This window comes from Rhinopithecus roxellana, chromosome 16, assembly GCF_007565055.1.
Source record: "Rhinopithecus roxellana isolate Shanxi Qingling chromosome 16, ASM756505v1, whole genome shotgun sequence".
Taxonomy (NCBI): domain Eukaryota; kingdom Metazoa; phylum Chordata; class Mammalia; order Primates; family Cercopithecidae; genus Rhinopithecus; species Rhinopithecus roxellana.
In genome coordinates this window covers 46,512,616-46,537,809 of record NC_044564.1, presented here as the reverse complement: position 1 = coordinate 46,537,809, position 25,194 = coordinate 46,512,616, and the positions used below count along the sequence as shown (strand labels likewise).

Sequence of the window (25,194 nt, the reverse complement as noted above, 5' to 3'; positions counted from 1 at the left end):
GTGACTTGAACTAGGTCCTGAGGACTACACTGTGGACATGCACAGAGGCGGTGACTAGCAAGCAATGATTGGAGAGGGACACTGGGCATGACAAAGTTGAAACTCTTAAGTTGATGGGGTGGTCTGGGAAAGAGGCCATAGACAAAGGTTGAGTAATATTATAAAGGACCTTTGTTTGTGGACTTTTTCCCAGAGACAGGGAGAAGCAGAATGGAGAATTCATGCTTTGGTGAACTCTTCGGTATAAAGAGAAAATCTGAATCTGAAAGCCAGTGACATTTGTCATCATTCTATTTTGTTTCTACTTCCCAATTGTTAACCCCTGTGGTTGAACTCTGTACTCCTGTGGCTTGAGACTTTGGTCTTACTTGTTCTCATCCTACTGAAATCTGAACCCAGGGCCTCTCCTAAATCCAAAAGGGCCCCCTCAGGTCTGTCACTATCTTGGAAAAAGTCTGTCTGCATGGCCCAGTACATTGAGATTTGTGATCTCATTTTTGTGATCTCATTTACTGGGGCTAAAGTAATGGAAAAGACTGGGCAGGAGACTGGCAGGAACCTGCGCTTGCTACAAGTAACTGAAACACATTGTCATAAATAATATTATCCTTGGGTGTTGCTGACGTTAATTTCCCAGTAGTCTTTTCCTGCAGCAAATAAATAAATAAAATAAAATAAAATAAAATAAAACATTACCTCTTCACATTACAGAAATTTAAAGCTTGGTAACCCCTGGGCAACTAAAGAACAAAAAATAATTTCAAATTAGACTTAGAAACACTTATGTGTTCAGATAAAAATTCTGAAGTTTTTTAGACTTCTCACCCAGGAGGAGAACAAAAAGTTTATTTAATATTATGCTATCTTCATTTCTTTTCTTTTCTTTTTTTCTTTTGAGTCGGAGTTTTGCTCTTGTCACCCAGCTGGAGGGCAGTGGTGTGATCTCGGCTCACTGCAACTTGGCTCACTTGAACCCTCCTGGGTTCAAGTGATTCTCTTACTTCAGCCTCCCGAGTAGCTGAAATTACAGGCATGCGCCACCATGCCCAGCTAATTTTTGTATTTTTAGTAGAGACGGGGTTTCACCATGTTGGCCAGGATGGTCTCAATCTCTTGACTTCGTGATCTGCCCGCCTCGGCCTCCCAAAGTGCTAGGATATCTTACTTTAATAATAAGAAAGAATTTATTGTTTTTTTTAATGGAGCTTCACTCTTTGTTGCCCAGGCTGGAGTGCAATGTCACTATCTCAGCTCACTGCAACCTCTGACCCCGGGGTTCAAGTAATTCTCCTGCCTCAGCCTCCCAAGTAGCTGGGATTACAGGAACCCACTGAGAGACAGGACTAGCTGGAATTTCCTAGGCCAATTAAGAATCCCTAAGCCTAGGCCGGGCGCGGTGGCTCAAGCCTGTAATCCCAGCACTTTGGGAGGCCGAGACGGGCGGATCACGAGGTCAGGAGATCGAGACCATCCTGGCTAACACGGTGAAACCCCGTCTCTACTAAAAGTACAAAAACTAGGGCGAGGTGGCGGGCGCCTGTAGACCCGGGAGGCGGAGCTTGCAGTGAGCTGAGATCTGGCCACTGCACTCCAGTCCAGGCGACAGAGCGAGACTCCGCCTCAAAAAAAAAAAAAAAAAAAAAAAAAAGAATCCCTAAGCCTAGCTGGGAAGGTGACCACATCCACCTTTAAACACGAGCTTGCAACTTAACCCACACCTGACCAATCAGAGAGCTCACTAAAATGCTAATTAGGCAAACACAGGAGGTAAAGAAATAGCCAATCATCTATTGCCTGAGAGCACAGCAGGAGGGACAAGGATCAGGATATAAACCCAGGCATTTGAGCTGGCAACAGCAACCTCCTGTTATATAGGGGAATGTTTTCACTCCATTTCACTCTATTAAATCTTGCAACTGAACTCTTCTGGTCCGTGTTTTGTTATGGCTCGAGCTGAGCTTTCGCTTGCCGTCCACCACTGCTGTTTGTTGCCATTGCAGACCTGCCTCTGACTTCTATCCCTCCAGATCCAGCAGGGTGTCTGCTGTGCTCCTGATCCAGCGCCCACTCCCGATTAGGCTAAAGGCTTGCCATTGTTCCTGCATGGCTAAGTGCCTGGGTTCATCCTAATCAAGCTGAACACTAGTCACTGGGTTCCATGGTTCTCTTCTGTGACCCACGGCTTCTAATAGACCTATAACACTCACTGCATGGCCCAAGATTCCATTCCTTGGAATCTGTGAGGCCAAGAACCCCAGGTGAGAGAACACAAGGCTTGCTGCCATCTTGAAGTGGCCCACCGCCATCTTGAAAGTGGCCTGCCACCATCTTGGGAGCTCTGGGAGCAAGGACGCCTGGTAACATTTTGGTGACCACGAAGGGACGTCCAAAGCGATGAGTAATATTGGAGGACGTTGGTCTGCCTGGAGCCAGCTTCCACTTTCAATTTTCTTGGGGAAGCTGAGGGCTGACTAGGCAGAAAGCTGTTGTCCCGAACTCCTGGCAGTAGCCACTTGAGATCATGGCACAGCCAGAAGTCTCTACTGAACAGTCGCCCATGCATGTGCCCCTACCTTCTCTTCTGACCCATACCTCCTGGGTCCTGACCACGATTTTCTTGAAAGCAGAGCCCCCAGATTCTCCTTACCTCTGAATCTACTTCCTCTGATCCCTGCCTCCTAGGTACTAGTGGTTCAGACTTTCATTTCCTCTAGCAAGTTGTACCTCGAAAGGGATATAAGGAAGCTCAAGGCCGCATTCTTAGGCATCTAGGCTATAAACCCAGGGAGTCTTATCCCTGGTGTCCCTCTCGATTTACGTATACAGCTGTCAACATGGGCAGTTATGTAGGACCCCAAGTTTGTAATGGTTGAGAGAGAAAGACAGAGGGAGAGAGAGAGATGGAGGGAGAGAGAGACGGAGGGAAAAGGAGAGACTGAGGGAGAGAGGGAGACACGGAGAGAGAGAGAGAGATGGAGAGAGAAACAAAGAGGGAGTCAAGGAAAAAAAGAAAGAAAAAGATAGAAATAGTAAAAATTGTGCCCTATTCCTTTAAAAGTCAGGTTAATTAAAAACCTATAATTAGTTATTGAAGGTCTTCTCCGTGACCCTATAACACTCTGATATTACCTTGTTGTTAGTGTAAACAAGGGCATAGCCTGAGAACACTGAGGCCACGGGCAACCGGACAACCGGACAACCAGGATTTTTCCTATCAAAAAATCCTTAACCCAACAGATTTCCTAACAGGGGATTTAAATCTTAATTACCATACGAAGGTCTGACCAGACCTAGGAGGAACTCCCTTCAGGACAGGATGACAGATGGTTCCTCCCAGGTGATTAAGAAAAAAACCCAATGGGTATTCAGTAATTGATACGGAGACTTTTGTGGAAGTAGTGTTAAAAAAAATTGCCTAATAATTGGTCTCCTCAAATATGCGACCTGTTTGCACTCAGCCAAGCCTTAAAGTACTTACAGAATCAAAAGACTATCTCAATCCCAACTCAAAAGGTTAGCTACACACTCTCTGAAATGAATTTGCAAAAGAACTGTTGTTTATAGGAATGCATCTTGATGGGGTAGCTGGGTTGTTATTGAAATGCTCAGGAACCCAGTCCAGCTCTAGGGCTCACCCCTGAGCACACAGGCAATATTGGGCATGCCGGTAAAGAACGACTAGAATCCAGCAGCCCGGACCTCTTTCTTTGTGGTCAAGAAAGGTGGGAAAACAGGTGCAGGACTGCTACATTGGTGAGCGTAACTAATCTGATAAGCAGAGGCCCATGGGTGGTTATGCACCCTGGAAAGGAACTCACCCCTGAGTGCAAAGGCAACGTTGGGCACGCTGGTAAAGGACCACTAGAATCCAGCAGCCCGGACCCCTTTTTCTATGGTCAAGAGAGGCGGGAAAACAGGTGCAGGACTGCTACATCGGTGAGCATAACTAATCTGATAAGCAGAAGTCCATAGGTGGTTACGCACCCTGGAAAGGAATAAGTGTTAGGACAACAGAGGATGCTCTAGGACTAATGCTCATTGGAAAATAACTAGGGGTGCTGGCATCCCTATGTTCTTTTTTCAGATGGGAAATGTTCTCCCCAAGGCAAAACGCCCCTAAGATGTATTCTGGAGAATTGGGACCAATTTGACCCTCAGACGCTAAGAAATGACTTATATTCTTCTGCAGTACCGCCTGGCCACGATATCCTCTTCAAAGGGGAGAAACCTGGCCTCCTGAGAGAAGTATAAATTATAACACCATCTTACAGCTAGACCTCTTTTGTAGAAAAGAAGGCAAATGGAGTGAAGTGCCATATGTACAAACTTTCTTTTCATTAAGAGACAACTTGCAATTATGTAAAAAGTGTGATTTATGCCCTACAGGAAGCCCTCAGAGTCTACCTCCCAACCCTGGCGTCCCCCTGACTCCTTCCCCAACTAATAAGGACCCCCCCTTCAACCCATTCGGTCCAAAAGGAGATAGACAAAGGGGTAAACAATGAACCAGAGAGTGCCAATATTCCCCGATTATGCCCCTTCCAAGCAGTGGGAGGAGAATTCGGCCCAGTCAGAGTGTATTTACTGTTTTCTCTCTCAGACTTAAAGCAAATTAAGATAGACCTAGGTAAATTCTCAGTTAACCCTGATGGCTATATTGATGTTTTACAAGTGTTAGGAAAATCCTTTGATCTGACATAGAAAGATGTAATGTTACTGCTAAATCAGACACTAACCCCAAATGAGAGAAATGCTGCCATCATTGCAGTCCGAGAGTTTGGTGATCTCTGGTATCTGAGTCAGGTCAATGATAGGATGACAACAGAGGAAAGAGAATGATTCCCCACAAGCCAGCAGGCAGTTCCCAGTGTAGACCCTCACTGGGACACAGAATCAGAACATGGAGATTGGTGCCGCAGACATTTGCTAACTTGCATGCTAGAAGGACTAAGGAAAACTAGGAAGAAGCCTATGAATTATTCAATGATGTCCACTATAACACAGGGAAAGGAAGAAAATCCTACTGCCTTTCTGGAGAGACTAAAGGAAGCACTAAGGAAGCATACCTCCCTGTCACCTGACTCTATTGAAGGCCAACTAATCTTAAAGGATAAGTTTATCACTCAGACATTAGGAAAAAACTTCAAAAGTCTGCCTTAGGCCCAGAGCAAAATTTAGAAACCCTATTGAACTTGGCAACCTCAGTTTTTTATAATAGAGATCAGGAGGAGCAGGTGGAATGGGACAAACGGGATTAAAAAAAGGCCACTGCTTTAGTCATGGCCCTCAGGTAAGCGGACTTCAGAGAGTCTGAAAAAGGAAAAGTTGGACAAAATCGAAAGCCTAATAGGGCTTGCTTCCAGTGTGGTCTACAAGGATACTTTAGAAAAGATTGTCCAAGTAGAAGTAAGCTGCCCCCTCGTCCATGCCCCTTATGTCAAGGGAATCACTGGAAGGCCCACTGCCCCAGGGGACGAAGGTCCTCTGAGTCAGAAGCCACTAACCAGATGATCCAGCAGCAGAAGTGAGGGTGTCCGGGGCAAGTGCCAGCCCATGCCATCACCCTCACAGAGCCCCGGGTATGCTTGACCATTGAGGTCCAGGAGGTTAACTGTCTCCTAGACACTGGCGCAGCCTTTTCAGTCTTACTCTCCTGTCCCAGACAACCGTCCTCCAGATCTGTCACTATCCGAGGGGTGTTAGGACAGCCAGTCACTAGATACGTCTCCCAGTCATTAAGTTGTGACTGGGGAACTTTACTCTTTTCACATGCTTTTCTAATTATGCCTGAAAGCCCCACTCCTTTGTTAGGGAGAGACATTCTAGCAAAAGCAGGAGCCATTATACACCTGAACATAGGAGAAGGAACACCCATTTGTTGTCCCCTGCTTGAGGAAGGAATTAATCCTGAAGTCTGGGCAACAGAAGGACAATATGGACGACCAAAAAATGCCTGTCCTGTTCAAGTTAAACTTAAGGATTCCGCCTCCTTTCCCTACCAAAGGCTGTACCCCCTCAGACCCGAGGCCCAACCAGAACTCCAAAGGATTGTTAAGTACGTAAAAGCCCAAAGCCTAGTAAAACCATGCAATACTGCAATTTTAGGAGTACAGAAACCCAGCGGACACTGGAGATTAGTGCAAGATCTCAGGATTATCAATGAGGCCATTGCCCCTCTATACCCAGCTGTACCTAACCCTTATACTCTACTTTCCCAAATACTGGAGGAAGCAGAGTGGTTTACAGTCCTGGACCTTACGGATGCCTTTTTCTGCATCCCTGTACATCCTGACTCTCAATTCTTGTTTGCCTTTGAAGATCCTTCAAACCCAACGTCTCAACTCACCTGGACTGTTTTCCCCCAAGGGTTCAGGGATAGCCCCCATCTATTTGGCCAGGCATTAGCCCAAGACTTGAGCCAGTTCTCATACCTGGACACTCTTGTCCTTCGGTATGTGGATGATTTACTTTTGGCCACCAAGCACTCTTAAATTTCACAAGAAACCTTGTGCTGTCAAGCCACCCAAGCACTCTTAAATTTCCTTGCCACCTGTGGCTACAAGGTTTCCCAAACCGAAGGCTCGTCTCTGCTTACAGCAGGTTAAATACTTAGGGCCAAAATTATCCAAAGGCACCAGGGCCCTCAGTGAGGAACATATCCAGCCTATACTGGCTTATCCTCATCCCAAAACCCTAAAGCAACTAAGAGGATTCCTTGGCATAACAGGTTTCTGCCGAATATGGATTCCCAGGTACGGCGAAATAGCCAGACCATTATATACACTAATTAAGGAAACTCAGAAAGCCAATACCCATTTAGTAAGATAGACACCTGAAGCAGAAGTGGCTTTCCAGGCCCTAAAGAAGGCCCTAACCCAAGCCCTAGTGTTAAGCTTGCCAACAGGGCAAGATTTTTCTTTATGTGTCACAGAAAGAAAACAGGAATAGCTCTAGCAGTCCTTACACAGGTCCAAGGGATGAGCTTGCAACTATGGCATACCTGAGTAAGGAAATTGATGTAGTGGCAAAGGGTTGGCCTCACTGTTTATGGGTAGTGGCAGCAGTAGCACTCTTTGTATCTGAAGCAGTTAAAATAATACAGGGAAGAGATCTTACTGTGCAGACATCTCATGATGTGAATGGCATACTCACTGCTAAGGGAGACTTGTGGCTGTCAGACAACTGTTTACTTAAATATCAGGCTCTATTACTTGAAGGGCCAGTGCTGCGACTGGGCACTTGTGCAACTCTTAACCAGCCACATTTCTTCCAGGCAATGAAGAAAAGATAGAACATAACTGTCAACAAGTAATTGTTCAAACCTAAGCCACTCGAGAGGACTTTTTAGAGGTTCCCTTGACTGATCCCAACCTCAACTTGTATACTGAGGGAAGTTCCTTTGTAGAAAAAGGACTTCGAAAAGCGGGGTATGTAGCGGTCAGTGAAAATGGAATACTTGAAAGTAATCCCCTCACTTCAGGAACTAGTGCTCAGCTGGCAGAACGAATAGCCCTCACTTAGGCATAGAATTAGGAGAAGACAAAAAGGTAAATATATATGCAGATTCTAAGTACGCTTACCTAGCCCTCCATGTCCATGCAGCAATATGGAGAGAAAGGGAATTCCTAAATTCCGAGGGAACACCTATCAAACATCAGGAAGCCATTAGGAAATTATTATTGACTGTACAAAAACCTAAAGAGGTGGCAGTCTTACACTGCCAGGGTCATCAGAGAGGAAAGGAAAGGGAAATAGAAGGGAACCGCCAAGCGGATATTGAAGCCAAAAGAGCCACAAAGCAGGACCCTGCATTAGAAATGCTTATAAAAGGACTCCTAGTCTGAGGTAATCCCCTCCAGGAAACCAAGCCCCAGTACTCAGCAGGAGAAATAGAATAGGGAACATCATGAAGACATAATTTTCTCCCCTCAGGATGGCTAGCCACTGAAGAAGGGAAATTACTTTTGCCTGAAGCTAACCAATGGAAATTACTTAAAACCCTTCACCAAACCTTTCACTTAGGCATTGGTAGCACCCATCAGATGGCCAAATTATTATTTACTGGACCAGGCCTTTCCAGGCCTTTTCCAGGCCTTTTCCAGTTGGGGCCTGTAAAGTATTCCAAAGAAATAATCCCCTGCACTGCAGGCCATACATTTCAATCCCTGTATCTTTAACCTCCTTATTAAGTCTGTCTCTTCCAGAATCGAAGATGTAAAACTACAAATGGTTCTTCAAATGGAGCCCCAGATGCAGTCCATGAGTGAGATCTACCACGGACGCCTAAACCAGCCTGCTAGCCCATGCTCCAATGTTAATGACATCGAAGGCACCCCTCCCGAGGAAATCTCAACTGTACAACCCCTACTATGCCCCAATTCAGCAGGAAGCAGTCAGAGCAGTTGTCGGCCAACCTCCCCAACAGCACTTGGGTTTTCCTGTTGAGAGAGGGGGACTGAGAGACAGGACTAGCTGGAATTTCCTAGGCCAACTAAGAATCCCTGAGCCTAGCTGGGAGGGTGACCACATCCACCTTTAAACACGAGCTTGCAACTTAACCCACACCTGACCAATCAGAGAGCTCACTAAAATGCTAATTAGGCAAACACAGGAGGTAAAGAAACAGCCAATCATCTATTGCCTGAGAGCACAGCAGGAGGGACAAGGATCAGGATATAAACCTAGACATTCGAGCCGGCAATGGCAACATCCTTTGGGTCCCCTCCGCTTATATGGGAGGTCTGTTTTCACTCCATTTCACTAGATCAAATCTTGCAACTGCACTCTTCTGGTCCATGTTTTGTTATGGCTCAAGCTGAGCTTTCGCTCGCCGTCCACCACTGCTGTTTGCCACCATTGCACACCTGCCACTGACTTCCATCCCTCCAGATCCAGCAGGGTGTCCGCTGTGCTCCTGAACCAGCGTGGTGCCCATTGCCACTCCCAATCGGACTAAAGGCTTGCCATTGTTCCTGCATGGCTAAGTGCCTGGGTTTGTCCTGATGGAGCTGAACACCAGTCACTGGGTTCCACGGTTCTCTTCCGTGACCCACGGCTTCTAATAGAGCTATATCACTCACTGCATGGCCCAAGATTCCATTCCTTGGAATCTGTGAGGCCAAGAATCCCAGGTCAGAGAACATGAGACTTGCTGCCATCTTGGAAGCGGCCCACCGCCATCTTGGAAGTGGCCCACTACCATCTTGGGAGCTCTGGGAGCAAGGCTCCCTGGTAACACCACCACCATGCCCAGCTAATTTTTGTATTTTTAGTAGAGATGGGGTTTCACCATGTTGGTCAGGCTGGTCTCAAACTCCTGACCTCAGGTGATCTGCCCACCTCAGCCTCCCAAAGTCCTGGGATTACAAGTGTGAGCCACTGCACCCGGCCAACCGTCTCTTACTTGCATAATAATCACAAGGTGAAGTAGTAGCCCTGCTAGGCACAGGTTATAGTGTCAGAGGACCAGCATTTTAATATTGATGTCATTATTTATTAGTGATGTCACCTTGAGTAAATTACTCAGCCTTTCTACTCTGCCATTTCATCATTGTTTGTAAAAATGACTTAAAATAGTACCTCCCCTATAGGGTTGCTTTAAGTTTTAAATGAAGACAGCATTTAGAACTTGAGAACAATTTTCACCAAATAAAAATTGATTTTTGTTGTTGTTTCCATTATTAGCTGGAAAATAACAACACTTTTCATTTGTTAGTCAATTTAAGTTATTCTACAATTTAATTTTTAAAGGTGTTGAATAATATTAATGCAGTGATTTTTAATAAAATAACTTGGTAATATATTGTTCTAAAAGTTCTATAATAACTTTTAGTTTTCTCTAGCAACATAAAAAGAACAATTTCATATGAATAAAGGATTTCTCTCATTTTTCCTTTTCTTTTTTTTTAGGCTGGAGTGCAGTGGTATGATCTCGGCTCACTGCAACCTCCGCCTCATGGGCTAAAGTGATTCTCCTGCCTCGGCCTCCTGAGTAGCTGGGATTAGAGGCATGTGCCACCATGCCTGGCTAATTTTTGTATTTTTAGTAGAGATGATGTTTCCCCATGTTGGCCAGGCTGGTCTCGAACTCCTGACCTCAAGTGATCCAACTGCCTTGGCCTCACAAAGTGCTGGGATTACAGATGTGAGCCACAGCGCCCGGCCAAGGATTTCTCTCCTTTATAACATAGGATCAATCCCTTTTTATATAGTCTGTAAAATAAATCTACATACTATTTCAATTGAAAATAAAGGAAAATGATGTGAAAAAAATCACCATGACACCCAGAAGCACAGGTTTATCATTATTACATAACTACAGAGCCTTCTTTTTTTTTTTTTTTTTTTTTGTAACAGGGACAACTTAGACAATTTTCCTAAGCTGCCCCAGAAACTATATTTTCATGGCATGTCTTTTGGAACTTGCAATGGGGTTCAGGAGCTCAGAATGGCAAAAAAACAAGAAACCTGGCATAAAATGAAACTAGTGTTCAGAAACTCACCTTATCTCCTTCTTCTACCTGGCAGAGCTCCTCCTCAGTTGCAGGATTAAAGACAGGAAATTTCTTGCCACTCACTGAATCATGCCATTCATTGTTTATGAAGATCTGTAGAGATGAAGAGAATATACATAAAAGGCACATAAATATGCAGCAAATTTTGGAAATTTTCATAAAGTTAAACTAAAGCATTTCACAATGTGTAAATGATGCGCATCTCTTCATCCCCCGAAACTTTCTGGCTGTTGAAGACATTTTGTGTTCACATGCATACACATGTACTAAAATGAAGTACGTAATGCTTTTAAGTTTAAGGCATGCAGTCATTTCAACACTAGAAAATACATACTGGAGAAAACAATCTAGAAAATAATGCTTTTACCTGAAATGGCCATGAATTTGAGGCAAAAGCAAAGGCTTTTGTGGGCTTGGTCTTTATTAATGATTGCTTCTATTTTCCACTTTAAATTCTGAACATTCTCATTTTGGGCTACTTGTGATTTGGAATCAAAAGAGACTATTTTCTAATCCTTTAATGTTTTAAAGCTAAAAAAAAAAAGAATTTTGCTAAAGTAAAGGATTTTAAAAGAGGTTCACTTAGAGAAAATTAGCTAGTCACATTGTTTCATTGTCTTTTTAAAAGCATATGGTTTTATTCTCCTTTTCGAAAGATTACCTGGTAATTTCATTGTCTTCGGACAAAATCAGGAACAAGATTTCTTAATGATAACTATGAGAAAGAGACATGCAACTAACGAAACAGTAAGCATTAAAAAATATGGAATTCTGTCTGTGTGTACTATAAAATAGAAATACTTAAAAGCATCAGTATATCATTTAAAACATCTCAGTTTCAACTTTCATGTCACTGAATTTGCCTTTTCTCGAGGAGCCAGCTTTGACATTTCTTATTATTTGAAATATGAAAACAATCATAAATACAGTCTTGGATAGTATATAACTTTCTGTTAGACTTATGACAAGATGGACTAGTTTATTTGATTTTGAATCAGAGGTAGTTAACACAGGGAGTAAAGGAAGGTGACATATGTGCTGAATTATAACATATATCCTAATTCAGACATCCCTTCTTACTTGATATTTAAAGATAAGTTATCAATAGTTCAACCCAAAGGGAGAATGTAATGAAACACTCCTCCAAGGTTTAAATTAGTTACTATGCTAAATGCAAATTACTTCTTTATTAAAAATTCCTCAGAGATCACTAGCATACCTTAAAATTCTATCAGAGTAATAAAATGTATATTACTATGTATCTCTAAATGCCTGAATATAATTCATTCTATATTCTGTGATTTATTATTTAGACAAAATATACTTCCCTGGTCTCTTCTATACTTCCATTGGACAATTTGTCACTTTTTAAATAGTCACTATTAAGTGTCTGCCTTCCATCAAGGACTGTGTACATTTTTCTGGTTTATCTTCAGTGTCCAACACAATCTCAGCCCTCAAGCGATTTTAGCCTCAGTAAAAAATTCTTGAATAACTTAATTGAATCAAGATCTATAATCCATCAGCTACTCATGGATAAGATCTATAATATTCTGCAAATGAATACTCTATGACACTTGTGATTTCCTACAAAATGGGGAAGAGGACGAGCCGTCTCATTTGCCCATTCATGCCAATATAATTTTCCATACAAGAAAACAGCATTATTTCCATACAAGAAAATTATCGTGTATAGTAGAAGCATTCAAAGGAATTGTAGTGCTAGCCTGAAATTGATGGTAAAACACATGGGCATGCCTAAATAAAGGGAAAAGGGGCCCAAAGCTGTTCAGATGAAGAGACTAGATGTGCAAAAATACATATACAGGGGTATGAGAAAGATGGAAGAAGTATCAAGAAACCCTATCACATTACAGAAACAAGATTAATTGAATACAGATGAAGACCATAAAATTCATCATATTCTTTTTTGGTAAAAAACACTAGGCTCTTAGATCAACTTGAGGAAACATAAATTCAGATGAAAGCTCTGATTTGCCCAATGTCTCTTAGAGTGAATCAACACTCTAGCTCTCGGAAACACATTTTACAGAATCCCATAATTATTCTTAGAGTGTTTCCATTTATGCCCTTACAGCTTAGTCTTAGTATTTTTCTTCCCAAGGGATGGCTGGGAAAGAACTTAATCAACTTGTCCCAAACTCAGCTCACTGTCATCTCTGGCTTTATGCTGCTCTCACCCCAAAGTTCTAAAGCTTGCTCATGCACACTGTCTCCTAGCCCTCTCTCACACACACTTTCCGTCTTCTGTTAATGACACAAATAATCCCTTGGTACTCTTTTGTATCACTTTGTTCTATACAATTATAACAAAAAGCTTTTCCTGTTCTCTTTGCCCCCTACCTCTGCCTAATTAAATTTTAATTTCACCTTGTCATCATAATCTTCCTCAGATTCTGTCTACAGTCCTCCTCAGAATACTTTAGTGACCCTCTATTGTCAGACTGCTTAACATGGCACTGGAGGTGGTTAACGACCTTGTCCCAACGTGCTTTTCCAGTCTTTTGCTCTACGATTCCCTCAGTTTACCCTTTGTTCCAACCTCATTCTACTGCCTCAAACTCCATGCCATTTTTTGCAGCATACTGCAAAAAACACACTGTTCTATAGACTAGAGTTCCACTGTTTTCTTCTATTTTTACTTCAAAATCTAGCTTACTATGTCATCTCATGAAGATTTCACTAGTTGCTCCAATTGAATTTAACCTCCTTTTTCTTCTTTCCAATATAACATATTAGTATCCTACTGATAAATTATTTATGTTCTGCTTTGTGTTAATGTCAGATATCTACATATCAGCCCATGAAATTCCAAACAAAAAACTAAAGATATTGCAATACCTGCCTTAGACTTTTAAATCAGTCTTTCAAAACCTGCATCACATTTATTCACTTGCAAATTCTGCCTTCTCTCTGCCTAAAGATTGTATTACCGCCTTAGATTTTGTACCTCTAAACTAAGGGAACACAGATCTCATTCTGGCAGAGATCCAGAATTTCATACTTCTACAATTTAATTTCATTAAAAATGAAATAAAACAGCATACAGAATCAATTACATTTTGCTAGGCCTGTGGTCAGACTTTCTAGTTCTCACCCGAGTCCTCTTATCCTTGGGTCTGTGATAATCTGTGGTTTCAAGTTCTCAATAATATGCTTTCAATGTATTGTAGCTTATTTTACTCACTTTACATACTTTTTGGTAAAAGAATTATTATAATAGGTATGTACCATCTAGTTCCATGATCAAAATTTACATCTAAGCTGTATGTAAAACTGCCACTTCAGATTAAAGCCAGTGAATGTTTTGTAAATGAGCATTAACCTGAAGTAATAACACACGTTTATCTGGCAGCCCGCAGGCAACTGAAGAGATCAGCTGTAGAGGACCCCAAATTACCAGCACTGTTTTGCATTATTCACTTTTAACCTTTAAGACAGGAGGACACCGTGAGCTCAACTTGTGTATGAACTTATGCTGACATTTATATAATCATGATTAGTAACTTTTGTTTTATCAGAAAAGTGTTTGTCCAATAATGAGCAAATACTTGAGACATAGTCTGGCAGTTATTGTGGAAAAATGAGAGATGAATTAGCCATGGCCTGTGTTCTCAGGGGCTTATAATGTAAGAGGAGAATGTGTTCATATCAAGAGCAGCCAGTACAGAATTAAAGGCTGTGGAGCGAAATGGCCAAAGCAGTGGTGTTGTCAATAAATGGTGTAGAGGGGCATAGGCTGGAAGAATGCTTCTTTGAAGGATGGGACTGGATTGGTGGAAAGAAGGAAAAAAAAAAAAAAGAGTAAAGGGAGGGACAAATCTTTGGAGGTTTGTAATGCAGTAAACAGAGCAGCTCCCAACAGAATGGAGTTGCAGTGGACACAAGTCACAGATAAGGCCTGACATTGAAAATAAAGTCAATTTGTGGTAGATCCTGATCCCCAGAGAAAGAAGTTTAGGGTCTATTCTGGGTATAAAAAGGGAGAGAGACCAGATCAAATGGGTGTTTAGGAATACTGATTTTAAAGCACCCCAAATGGATTTGAAGTAGACCAACCAGAGTCCCAGAAATTAGCTTTGATAGTAATTTCACAATCCTATCATAAGGTCACAAGGTTTTGAAGGAGAGTGATGTAACAGTGCAATCTACAAATTATGAATTATGCCATTCTCCCACAAACAGGCGTTTCAGCATGAAAAGGGAACTTGGCATAGGTAATGTGATGACCTAGATTGTTAGAAGGCCAGGTATTGCCCAGCCTTTTTCTTCCCCTTAGCTACAGATAATTTATTCGTAGGACCTACCTCAAATACCTTTTTTTTTTTTCTGTTTTAATTATAGAAGTTTTACATTTGGCATTTGCCTTCCAGCTAACTGTGTGACCAAATGTTTTTGTATAATCCCTGTTCCTATAGTTATATTTAATGGTTATATGGAGAAGTCTAGGCTAATGAATGTTTGTTATATTTACTATACAATTTACATTAGACTTGTTGAAATGTTCTATAATGGTGACAATCTTATTTTCCATTGGTTGTTTGCCTTTAGCCAGCTTAGATGAAAAGAGATGATACTACAAAAGTAAAATATTCTTGGGTTCCATGTAACCATTATTTATTAACTCAATTCTAATTATGAATTTTGGACTTAGGTTACTTTTGAATAATATATATGTAAAGTAGACATCAACTTTCAGTTTGCAATATTGACTGGAAATTATAAATGCCTATGCATACTCTTGGACTTCAAGTACTTTCTATATGGGGAAGCAATCAATAAAATGTTGAGGCAACTCAGGCATTGATTTTTACACTTTAGATTTTAGATATGCCACATATTAAGAAATGCATCATTTTACCGTTGATAAACAAGTAGCCATTTCCTGGATTCAATTGGTGTCCAAGAATTAGTCATAATTGTGAAAAAAAAAAAATGCCTTTCCAGAGTAAAAGTTATTATGTCTTAATGTATCCTGTATAAAGCTACAGCTCTAAATAAATAAGCATTTTTCTCAAAATATTTCTGGCTTGGACAAAGTTAGATTTGACTGGTGGGCAAAATAAAGCCCTGTTTGCCTTATCTGCTGATGTGAGATTTTGGAGCCTGTGGGCTAAAGTGGAGGGCCCCTGACTCCTTGCAAAAGATACTCAGAGTGCCTTAAATTAATATTATCTCGGCAGGGCAGCAACTGGGCCAGCAGCTCCAGACTCTATAAGGGAGGCCAATACTTTCTTGGTGGGAGAGAGATTTTAACAGATCACATTTTCGACGCACAAAGAAATTATTTTAAGATTTTCCAAAGGAGAGGGAGGGTGATGATAGTCCCCATTTAATGTCATCCATGTGAAGTTTCAAACCTGAGAGCTGAGTCACAGCATAGGGTGCACGGGTGGTGGTGTGAACCTATGGAGAGTGGTGTGTGCTGTAAATGTGTCAACCTTTTCTCAGCTTAGGAACCTACCAAAGTACTAAAGACTGCTGCCAGTCAGGGAGAATGAGATCAGGGATGAATAATGAGGAGGAGAGACTGAACAAAAGTCAGGTGGAGTGTTAAACATTTAAAAGAATCAAAGCTGGATCTCTGGCAACTGCTTTGCACCCTAACCCCGAGGCAGGAAAGCAAAACATTGAGACTCAAAGTTAGAGAACGTAAAAGGAAATTAAGGAGGAAATAACAAAGGAGAGGAAAATTTTTAACTGCCGTCAAAGGAATGAAAACAAAATGAGAGAATGACCAAAACAAAAAAATAGGAGAAATAAAATTTTCCTTTCATTTGTTTTAAATTATAGTCTGACTTTAGTAACATGAGTATATACTCTTTCTTCTTGTTGTTTGCAAAACCCCTTCAGCCTTTTCAATTGTGTCAGGGCAAGAGAAAAGATGCCATGGCATTTGTTTTGAGCGACATCATCACTGTGTTCTACAGATGACAATGCTTGTTAGCAACTTCTGTACATCATATACTTTCTGTATCAAAGAGTTAAGATGTAGAAGCGACAGAAAGTTCTGCCCATTTTTAGCAGTATCAAGATCCAGTAACACAATTGCTTGCATGTAAGCCCTCTTCCTTCTAAAAGAATGCCAAATATAAAGCATAATTCAGTAGTTATTTGTATTCCTTTGACATCTAAAAAAGTATTGATAGAGCAGTGGAAATAGTGAGTGGAAATGGGACCTGGGTTGGGGGAGGGAAGGGTTCAGGCAAAGTTTTCAGAGATGTGAGATTTGCACAAACTCATCAGTGAACAAATTTCCCATTAGCAATTCAAACATTACAGTGAATCAGGTAGAGATAATATCATAAAACCAAATATTAGCAACAACACTTCACATCCTTCTCAAGCAATACTTCTACATTTGTGGAAACTTTTGCCATATACATCTATACACACAAACTCACCCAAAATATGTCAGTGTCAGGAAAACCAATATTACAGAAATTTACTTTTCTGATTTATTAGATTTTAAGTAAGGGTTTGTGAAGGAATCCTTGCTCAAATTCTTTTGAACATGGTTCTATGTTGTCACTTACACTTGGTAAACATATAATGTATCCCTTGGCTATAGTTATAACAGTATCATGATAAATCAAACCAAATGCACCCCAACCACCACTATCCCAAGCCAGATAATTGCTATTTTCAGATATTTCCATTTGATGTCTGTATTTCTGAGATTTATTTTATGCTGATTTGCAACGTATCGTCCTATAGATTATCCATGCCATTTCAGAGTCATTACCTTTACTTTGGGTTGGTCTTCAAATGAGTTATTTTTCATATTCTCTAAGAGTGTTTCCCTAATTCTGGCAAGTATGTAGTGACAAATCCAATAGGTTAAAGTCCTAGTTAAAAAGTTAAATAAAGAGTTGTACTGAGAGTCTTTATGAAATGGGGACAATACCCTCTCTTAGGACATGTGTTCTTTACTTTAGAATTGTTAATTCCGTTTTCTTACAGTCAGGCAGGTGCCAGAAAACAGAACAACCTGCCAAGACAGCAGTCCTCAGAGATGAGCTAAGATACTGCATTCTAAATATTAGTAAATGATTATCTACCACCATTAAAATCAATGGTTGGTTCTGTCAGTGGTTTGTGGCCATGATCCTGTTTCTGCTTAGCTCTGGCACTTTCTGAAAGGAAGGTTTCTGATGTGGCTGAGTGTGAGTTTCTGGGAGGAACTGAAAGCTCTATCCTGAAGTAACTGGAAGGTCATTGCTGCATTGAAGTTGTAAGGCTCACTCAAAACTTTTAGACCCTTGCTACTGGTCAACAGACATTTTGGTAGCAGCAGCAAAAGCTGAAAGACTGTTAAGAATATAGAATCTCAGACTTCAGCCCAGATCTATTCTTTCAATGAGAGTAAGGAACGAATGATAAAAATGCAGTGATAGGTGTGAAAACAGCTGTTAGAGCTAATTGGGAAAGGGGGATAATACCCTCTTCTCTTAGGATATGTGTTATTTACTTCAGATTTTTTTCTTGATTAGGTTTTCTTGAGTGAGATTCTAGTACTACTGGTTTTGAAATTTAAGGAAAAAAGGATATCATATGAGAAAGTATCAGATCCAAGATAAAAAGATTCAGAATCCAGTTTATTCTGCTTTTGCATTTTAAGAGCTATGTGACCTTAAGTCAGTCAAGATCTCTGAGCTCAGGCTCCTCAGCTTTGAAATGGGACTCTGCTAACATCTTTTCTAGCTCTTCCCAGTGGTTAACGATGAGCTTCAAATGAGAAAAATATATGAAATCAGTTTTGAACTGTGATAAGCAATATAAATATAACTTACATTGACAACAGAATGATATAATTCTAGGAGTCATCTTGGGAAAGCGAATCAAGGAAAGGACCAAGTAGTTAATAAGTGCCAGCCACGTTCCACAAATTACCTCACTTAATTCTCCCAGTCACTTTCCAAGGTAGTCATTCTTCCCAGTTCACAGACAGAGGAACTGAAGCTCCAGGGGATGAGAAGCTTGGCCAAGGTCATATAATTAAATACATAGAATAGCTGGAAATTGAAGCCAGGTTTAGTTTGTTCTATCACTGCACCTTGCAGCCAATCAGCTATTTTTTCACCTGCTTCCAAGCCCAAAGCAAACAAAATATTGCTTCAGTTAGAAGGAAGTTAAAAACATTTCCCAAGTGAAAGCAGCATCACAGCACAATCAGCTTTGCCTTGAACGTAAGTCCTTTCCTGTTTTAAGCTCCTCTCAGTGATTTCCCTCAAAATCTGCCAGCCAATCTGGCCTCAGCCTGTATTTCAGTTTCATCTCATCCATTCTCTCCCTTATTCACTTTACTCCAGCCAGATTAGCCTTTGGACAGTTCTTTGAGCATAACACGCACTTGTACTCAGGGTCTTTGTATGTGGTATGACCTCCAGATCTTTGTTCTTCCCCAGTCTTGGCCACCTTATTGTCTACATCCCTCAGGCTTACCTTTAAAGCACCTTTCTTAAAGACTCCCGTCCTAAAAATCCTCATCAAAAGCTCTTCTCCTCATATTCTTTCAGCTTTCAGTTATTTTGCTTTAAACACTTATCATAATTTCTGATTAAAGTATTCTTATTTTCTGCCCAACACTATTCCACACACCTTCTAGGAATAGAAGCTCCATGAGACATGAATCATATTAGCTCTCTTAGGTCATGAGAACTAGCATAGGGCACTCGTTCAAGGCCTTGTTAAATAAGAGGAAGGGAAATATGGGAGAAAAGAAAAGCAAATGGGAGAAACAAGCAAAGGGGACAAAGGAGGTATTTGGAAGTTCATGTAGCTGAATTTGTTTGTTGTAAGAATTTAAAGAGATAATCATGGGGGGAAAAAAAGCACTTCAAATCGTGCCTGGAACATATTATTCAATGATTCATGACTCTTCTCCATTGAAAATATCTCTTTAACCCAGAAGGGTTAAGCAAACCAGAAACCTAGGAAAGCAATCTCCTACTCTAACCAAAAATTGATTCCATAGGAGTTGAAGAAATGTAGTTCACAGAGATATTTCACATCCACATCAAAGTCCTCTGCCCCGTAGCCTCTCCCAGCCCAAACGTCACATTTTCAATCAAAGCAGAAAACCTGTTTCCTTCCAATTTTTCCTATTGTTCTCTTTTCCTAAGTTGGCTGCAAACTTTCTCCTGTTGCCCTGGAGCAGTTGAACAGCAGCTGGAAAGGCCATGGTAATCAGCAATGGGCAAATGAAAGTCAGGATGAAGAAGGATACAAGAGGATTCTGGCAAGTCAGTGTCCCAGAGTAGTGGAATTGACCTTAGACAAGTCACTTGCTAGTGTGATAGCTCAAACTGCCAGCATTGGCAGTGTAGCTTTGTCACTTACTTGCTGTGTAACTTTAGTAAGTTACGTAGCTGCTCTGTTCCTCCGTTCCCTCAACTGTGAAACAGGAATAGTAACCTCCTCATAGGGTTATTATGAGGATTAAATAAAATCATTGTCAAGAACATAAACAGTCATGGCAGAGTAAGCACAATAAATTTTACCTATAGTTATTTATTGTGTGTGTGTGTGTGTGTGTGTATGTATGTGTAAAATGTCATTAGCCGATAAAGATCTTTTGTAGCATGAACAAACTATGGTTTAATGAGTTAAGCTTACTAATTAAGTTAAACATTTTGGGGTTTGAATTCTGTCTGAGAATGCTTGTCTTCTTGAATTTCCTATTTCCTTTTTATTAAAAAAAAGAAAAAGAATAAAAAAGACAAAACATCAGTATTGTGAAGGGAGAATGGCAAACAAAGTTACCAAATCCTGTAAGAGAAAATTTTTGATCCCTGAAATCTTGGAAAACCCTTGGAACTTCACTCTGATGCAATCTTTGTCAGATGGGACATGACTGTACAAAAAAGAGTGACAGAAAAGCTAGGAGAAGACATGAGGAATGCTTGTGGGAAACAGGTCTAGGAAAGGTTGGGTAAAAGAGAAAATTCTGGAAACACTGGAAAGGATTCAGAAAAATAGGACTAGGATCACTAACATTAAATCATTTCTCATGTGCCAGGCATTATTTCAAGGGCTTTTTATGCATTAAATTCATTTAATACTTTCATCCACCTTAGAAAATAGGTGCCTTTATCATTCTCATTTTAAACATAAGAAAACCGAGGCAGAGAGAGGTAATGTAGCTTGCCCAATGACCACATAACTTTCAAAGAAGCTCTTCATTTAAAGCCTAAATACAAAGGAAAATGTGGGGTTCATTTAGAGTTGGAAAGAGGAGTAATGAGGATAAGGATGGGATATGAGTTCATATTAGTGAATTTATAGCGATGTTTTTGAGGTTTTAAATTCCAAAAGCTTTTGTATAATTTTAGAAAGCATTTCTTAAACTCTAATCTCTCTTTAATCTACCCCAACAAAGAAATAATCAGACTGTACTAGAAAATAAGTCATAAAAAGATATGCATCAATAAATTCTTTTGTTTGGGTGAAAAGCAGTCCGAAGCTTGAGAGTATGTAGCTCTTCTATCGTAGTTGTAATTTTTTTTGTTGTTGTTTTACTCAACCCTGTCTGTTCTCTCCAACTTGTCCTAACAACCAATATACTTCTAGCTATAATAATAATAATAATAATAATAATAATAATAAAAAGGACAGAAAAATAACACAAGACTTTAGGGGCTGGTAATAGAAGATAATTCCTCAGACACTATAAACTCCTTGCTTACTTGGTTTGTAACCAGGGAACTTATTATAGTTAATAACCATCATTTTTTTTAACTCCTCTTGCAAGTGCAAATTCAATCCAATTCTTCACTGGGACATAGTAAAAAAAATGCAAAGGCATTTGAAAAAGCTCACCCATTTAGATTTAATTACATACATAACTGGTGTCCTCCCAAGTGTGAAAATGCTATAACCAATAAATCAAACAATAAAATCCTATCTGAGCAGAACAGATTTATATAGAAGATGCATGAGAAATCAAAATTCACTGATTTGTTTGGGGTATTTTTACCCAGAAAAATTCTTAAACGCAGAGCAAAACGCCTGCTCTTTGAGTCTTGCCTTCTTTTGGACACTTAGGTCCGTCATTTTCCCTAGAGGGGAGTTGTTGCACAGTGACCTCGAAGTGAATAGGTTTCAATCTCAAAATCATCTCTCTGTGTTAGGGGATCATTAGGTCTGTGCTTGTGTGTTAGATTTTGAGGACTATCTCATTTGTCTAGTACCGCTTCTTACATGCTTAATTAACGACCACTAAGTGAAGCTTAATTCAGCAGGAAGGTTATTTACATTAGAGCTTCCTTGAAATACACACACAAGGAAGACTTTGCAAACTTCTGCAAAGCCAAAGGAGTGGGGAGACAGGGGCATCCAGACGACTAAAATATCTTCCTAGGTAGTATCATTAAAAAAACAAATCCCATTAATAATAGTAATAGAATAATCTAAGCATTGCCAACAGTTTTGAGCTGCATGAAGTGTATTTTTAAATGTACGTACTTCCAACTGAAATTTCTTGTGAATGACAAACTTGGAATAAGAAAATGAGGGAGACTGGACTCTTGCAATCTTTTGGGCATACCTTTGCCAAATGTAAATTGTTTGAGGGTATGGATTTACTGCATTTTTCATGCTACCATTTGTAGTAAAATTAAATGGAAAAATCTTTCCCCTTTAATAAAACCTCGTGATAACAATACCTTAAAATACACTTCATAGCTGCTGGTCAACCATGTTAAAGGCACAATCTGATCTCTGCTGCTACTTTCCTGAGGAAAAGAGCCAATCAGCTGAGCAACTTCCTCATTCGTTGTGCTTTATGAAAATGAAAATGCAACAGACCTTAGGATTTCAAAGCCATCCATGGTTACAAGTAAGGAAATAAATGTATACCAGTGGAGACTTTTACTTTATCATTAAATTATAATGCCCTTTGTTTTTCTGTTGGCTAATTCAGACAGCAACATGGCTCTCCCTTGAGTTGCAAGAGTTAATTTCTTACCATACTTTCTGCATCACACCGTAAAGATAACTTGAAGTAATTTTGGTTAGACTGTATTTTGTTCATTTGTTTGTTTTGGAGTTCTAGGATCTGACAGGAAAGCAGTGTGAAACACGCAAAGTTCAGAGTTACTCTCAGAACGACTCAAGCAGGATCCATTTCCTAGTTCCCCCCAGCTGCGGATTTTAAAGTCTGGATCTAGCTCCTGCTCTTGTTTCTCTAAATATTTATCAGTTAACAATTACACATCTGCTCCAATGGCAACAAACTTGGCCGAAGAAATAATGCTTTTCTCCCCCCGCAATATGCAAAATAGTGCAAGTCCATCTGAAGGTTTTTGAACCCAGTTATCAGACTTAAGTCCCCCTATTGTAACACTCATTTTATTAAACATATTGGAAAGTTATGTTATTTCAATATGCTCTCTTTCTCCTTGTTTGCTTTCTATTGTTCCTACTCATTTGGTTCTTTCCAGTAAGCTTCTCTAGAGAGTATTTTGCTGTCTTATCATACATGCCGGCTATAGTGAAGTTAATAGAACTGCTTAGTAAAGTCCTCTGAATCCTGGTATAAGAAGCCTTTCACACAGAAGAGAATTCCTTTCGCTTGGAAATATTTTAAGAAATAAATGTATGAAAGATTGTCTGATATGATTTAGATCATATTTGATCAGGACACTAAACTGAGACCTGTATTTTGCATGCCTTTTATTTTTATATTTGCAAAGGGCTCTTTACATAAGTTTACTTAAATTGACCTTTAATGCTTTACATAAATGTAGTTCTTGCACACCCAAGTTAAAGCAGAAAATAGAAGTTTTACTCACCTTAGTATATTGAATCTTCAAATCGGTGTGTAGGACAGGTAAGTCTGGCTTGCCTGAGGATGACATTTCTGATTCGGCTCCTGGAACACAGGTGACTGGCTCAGCAATTTGGTTCTGATAGAGCACTTGGCTTTATTTGTTCCTTTTTTATCTGCACGGGCTAAAGTTTATTTGCATACTCGGATACGATTGGATGAACAAACTCAGAGCAAAAAAAAGAAAACGACACTACTTATTTGTAACACCTAGGGCAGGAAGCCTTTGACTTTAAACTTAAATCCTTAAGAAACCAGTGCTCAAGCATCGAAGTTGCACCTGGAGACAGTGCACTATTTGCAGATGAATTAATTTACAAAGCCGAAACCTGTGATAAGTGTATGCAGCAGCTGCTCTGGCCACTAAGGCCAGTTATTATTTTTTTGACTTTTCATGCTTTTTAATGCTACTATGTAACTTTCTGTTCTCTGACAGACTTGGAAACAGAGAATTTGAGGATTGAAAAGAGTCTAAAAGGGCACTTGTTCTCAGTAGAAGCTGGTGAGGAGAGAACCCTGGCCAGGTGTCTTCGGGACAAGGCTTTCAGGAAATCAGTCCATCTCCCAGAAAATCAGGGGTGCTGTCTGGGGAAGAAAGGCCCTCTATCTACACCCTACCCTAAGTTAGTTTTAAAATATCTTGACAGTCACGTGTATTTTCAGTGCTGGGTAAGTAGACCTACTGTGATCTCAGAAGCCCTAAATTATCTTTATTTTCTATATGTGAACAGAAAAGCCAGTAGGACTTTTAGGGAATTTGGAACACGCTGTCACACGCAATCACAATTAGAAATATGGCGATATCATCTATTAAAACTCATTTAAAATGAAAGTAATCCTGGTTTTGGAAGTTGTCTGTATTTATCAATAGAGGCAGTATACAAAGACTAAATTTAAGCAGGGCTTCCAAACAATTCAAGTTCTTAAATTAATGTTTAGCTGAAGGACAATTTTTTAAACAGTGTTACTCCCATTTTAAGTACAATACTTTATTGTATTGTAGCTCTAGCAAACGTTACACTAGGAACAAGATAAAATACTTTGGATGCTCTGATTATGATGAATTAACCAATTTTTTTTTTCTAGTGAAACTTGCCAATTCGCCTGAATATGGGACTTACATAGGGAAACTAACAATTTCTGAATTGTTTGCCCAAATCACGTGCAGCACTTGTTTCCGTTTCTACCCTCATTTCATATCCCCATTTTAGAGACATAGAGAGGGTGAGTAGCTTAGTTATGGTCACAGATCTATTAGTGCAGAACCAGAATTTCATTTCAGGCCAGTCTGACTCCCAAACCTGGGCTCTTATTTCTGTTTATTATTTCTGCCCTCTTCTCCACAAGAGAACTCCTACATGGGTTCAAGCATCAACTGCTTTGGTTTTCTCAGTGAATAGTCACCCTTACAGGCATTTAAACATAACTTTTTATTCATCTAAGACAAGGGTTTGGAAACTTTTTCTGTAAATATTTTCAGCCTCTGGGCTGGATAGTTTCTGATATAATTTACTTAACTTTGCTTCAAAGAAACTCTAGATGATAGGTAAATTAATGGGTGTAGTTGTTTTCCTGTAGAACTTTATTTAAAAAGATGGGAGGCAGGCCAGATTTGGTGCATGGGCCAACTTCCTAGATTCTAAGGCAATATCATTCCCCATGCCTTTGACTCCCCCGTGTCTCATGCTTGAAGACCAGATAGAAACTTCTGTGTTCTTTCAACATTTCTCTTTCTAGTTCTTTCTTTTTGGAAAGTCTAATTGTTTTCTCTCTCAAAAATGTGTTTTCAGTTAAATGCACAATTACACAACAGCTGTTACATAACTTGAG

At 40.1% G+C, this 25,194-nt stretch overlaps 1 protein-coding gene across 1 annotated transcript in view; it reads right to left on the bottom strand.

Annotated features, from left to right (window-relative positions):
- ALDH1A1 (aldehyde dehydrogenase 1 family member A1) overlaps positions 1-23,534 on the bottom strand; it is a 60,302-nt gene extending 36,768 nt beyond the window's left edge. The window contains exons 1-2 of the mRNA XM_010375839.2: positions 23,330-23,534; positions 10,503-10,607 (exon numbers count right to left, since the gene is read on the bottom strand). Coding sequence (XP_010374141.1) covers positions 10,503-10,607; positions 23,330-23,395 — 171 coding nt within the window. The 5' untranslated portion in view covers positions 23,396-23,534. The remainder of the gene's footprint in view (positions 1-10,502; positions 10,608-23,329) is intronic.
- Between the last annotated feature and the right edge of the window lie 1,660 nt (positions 23,535-25,194).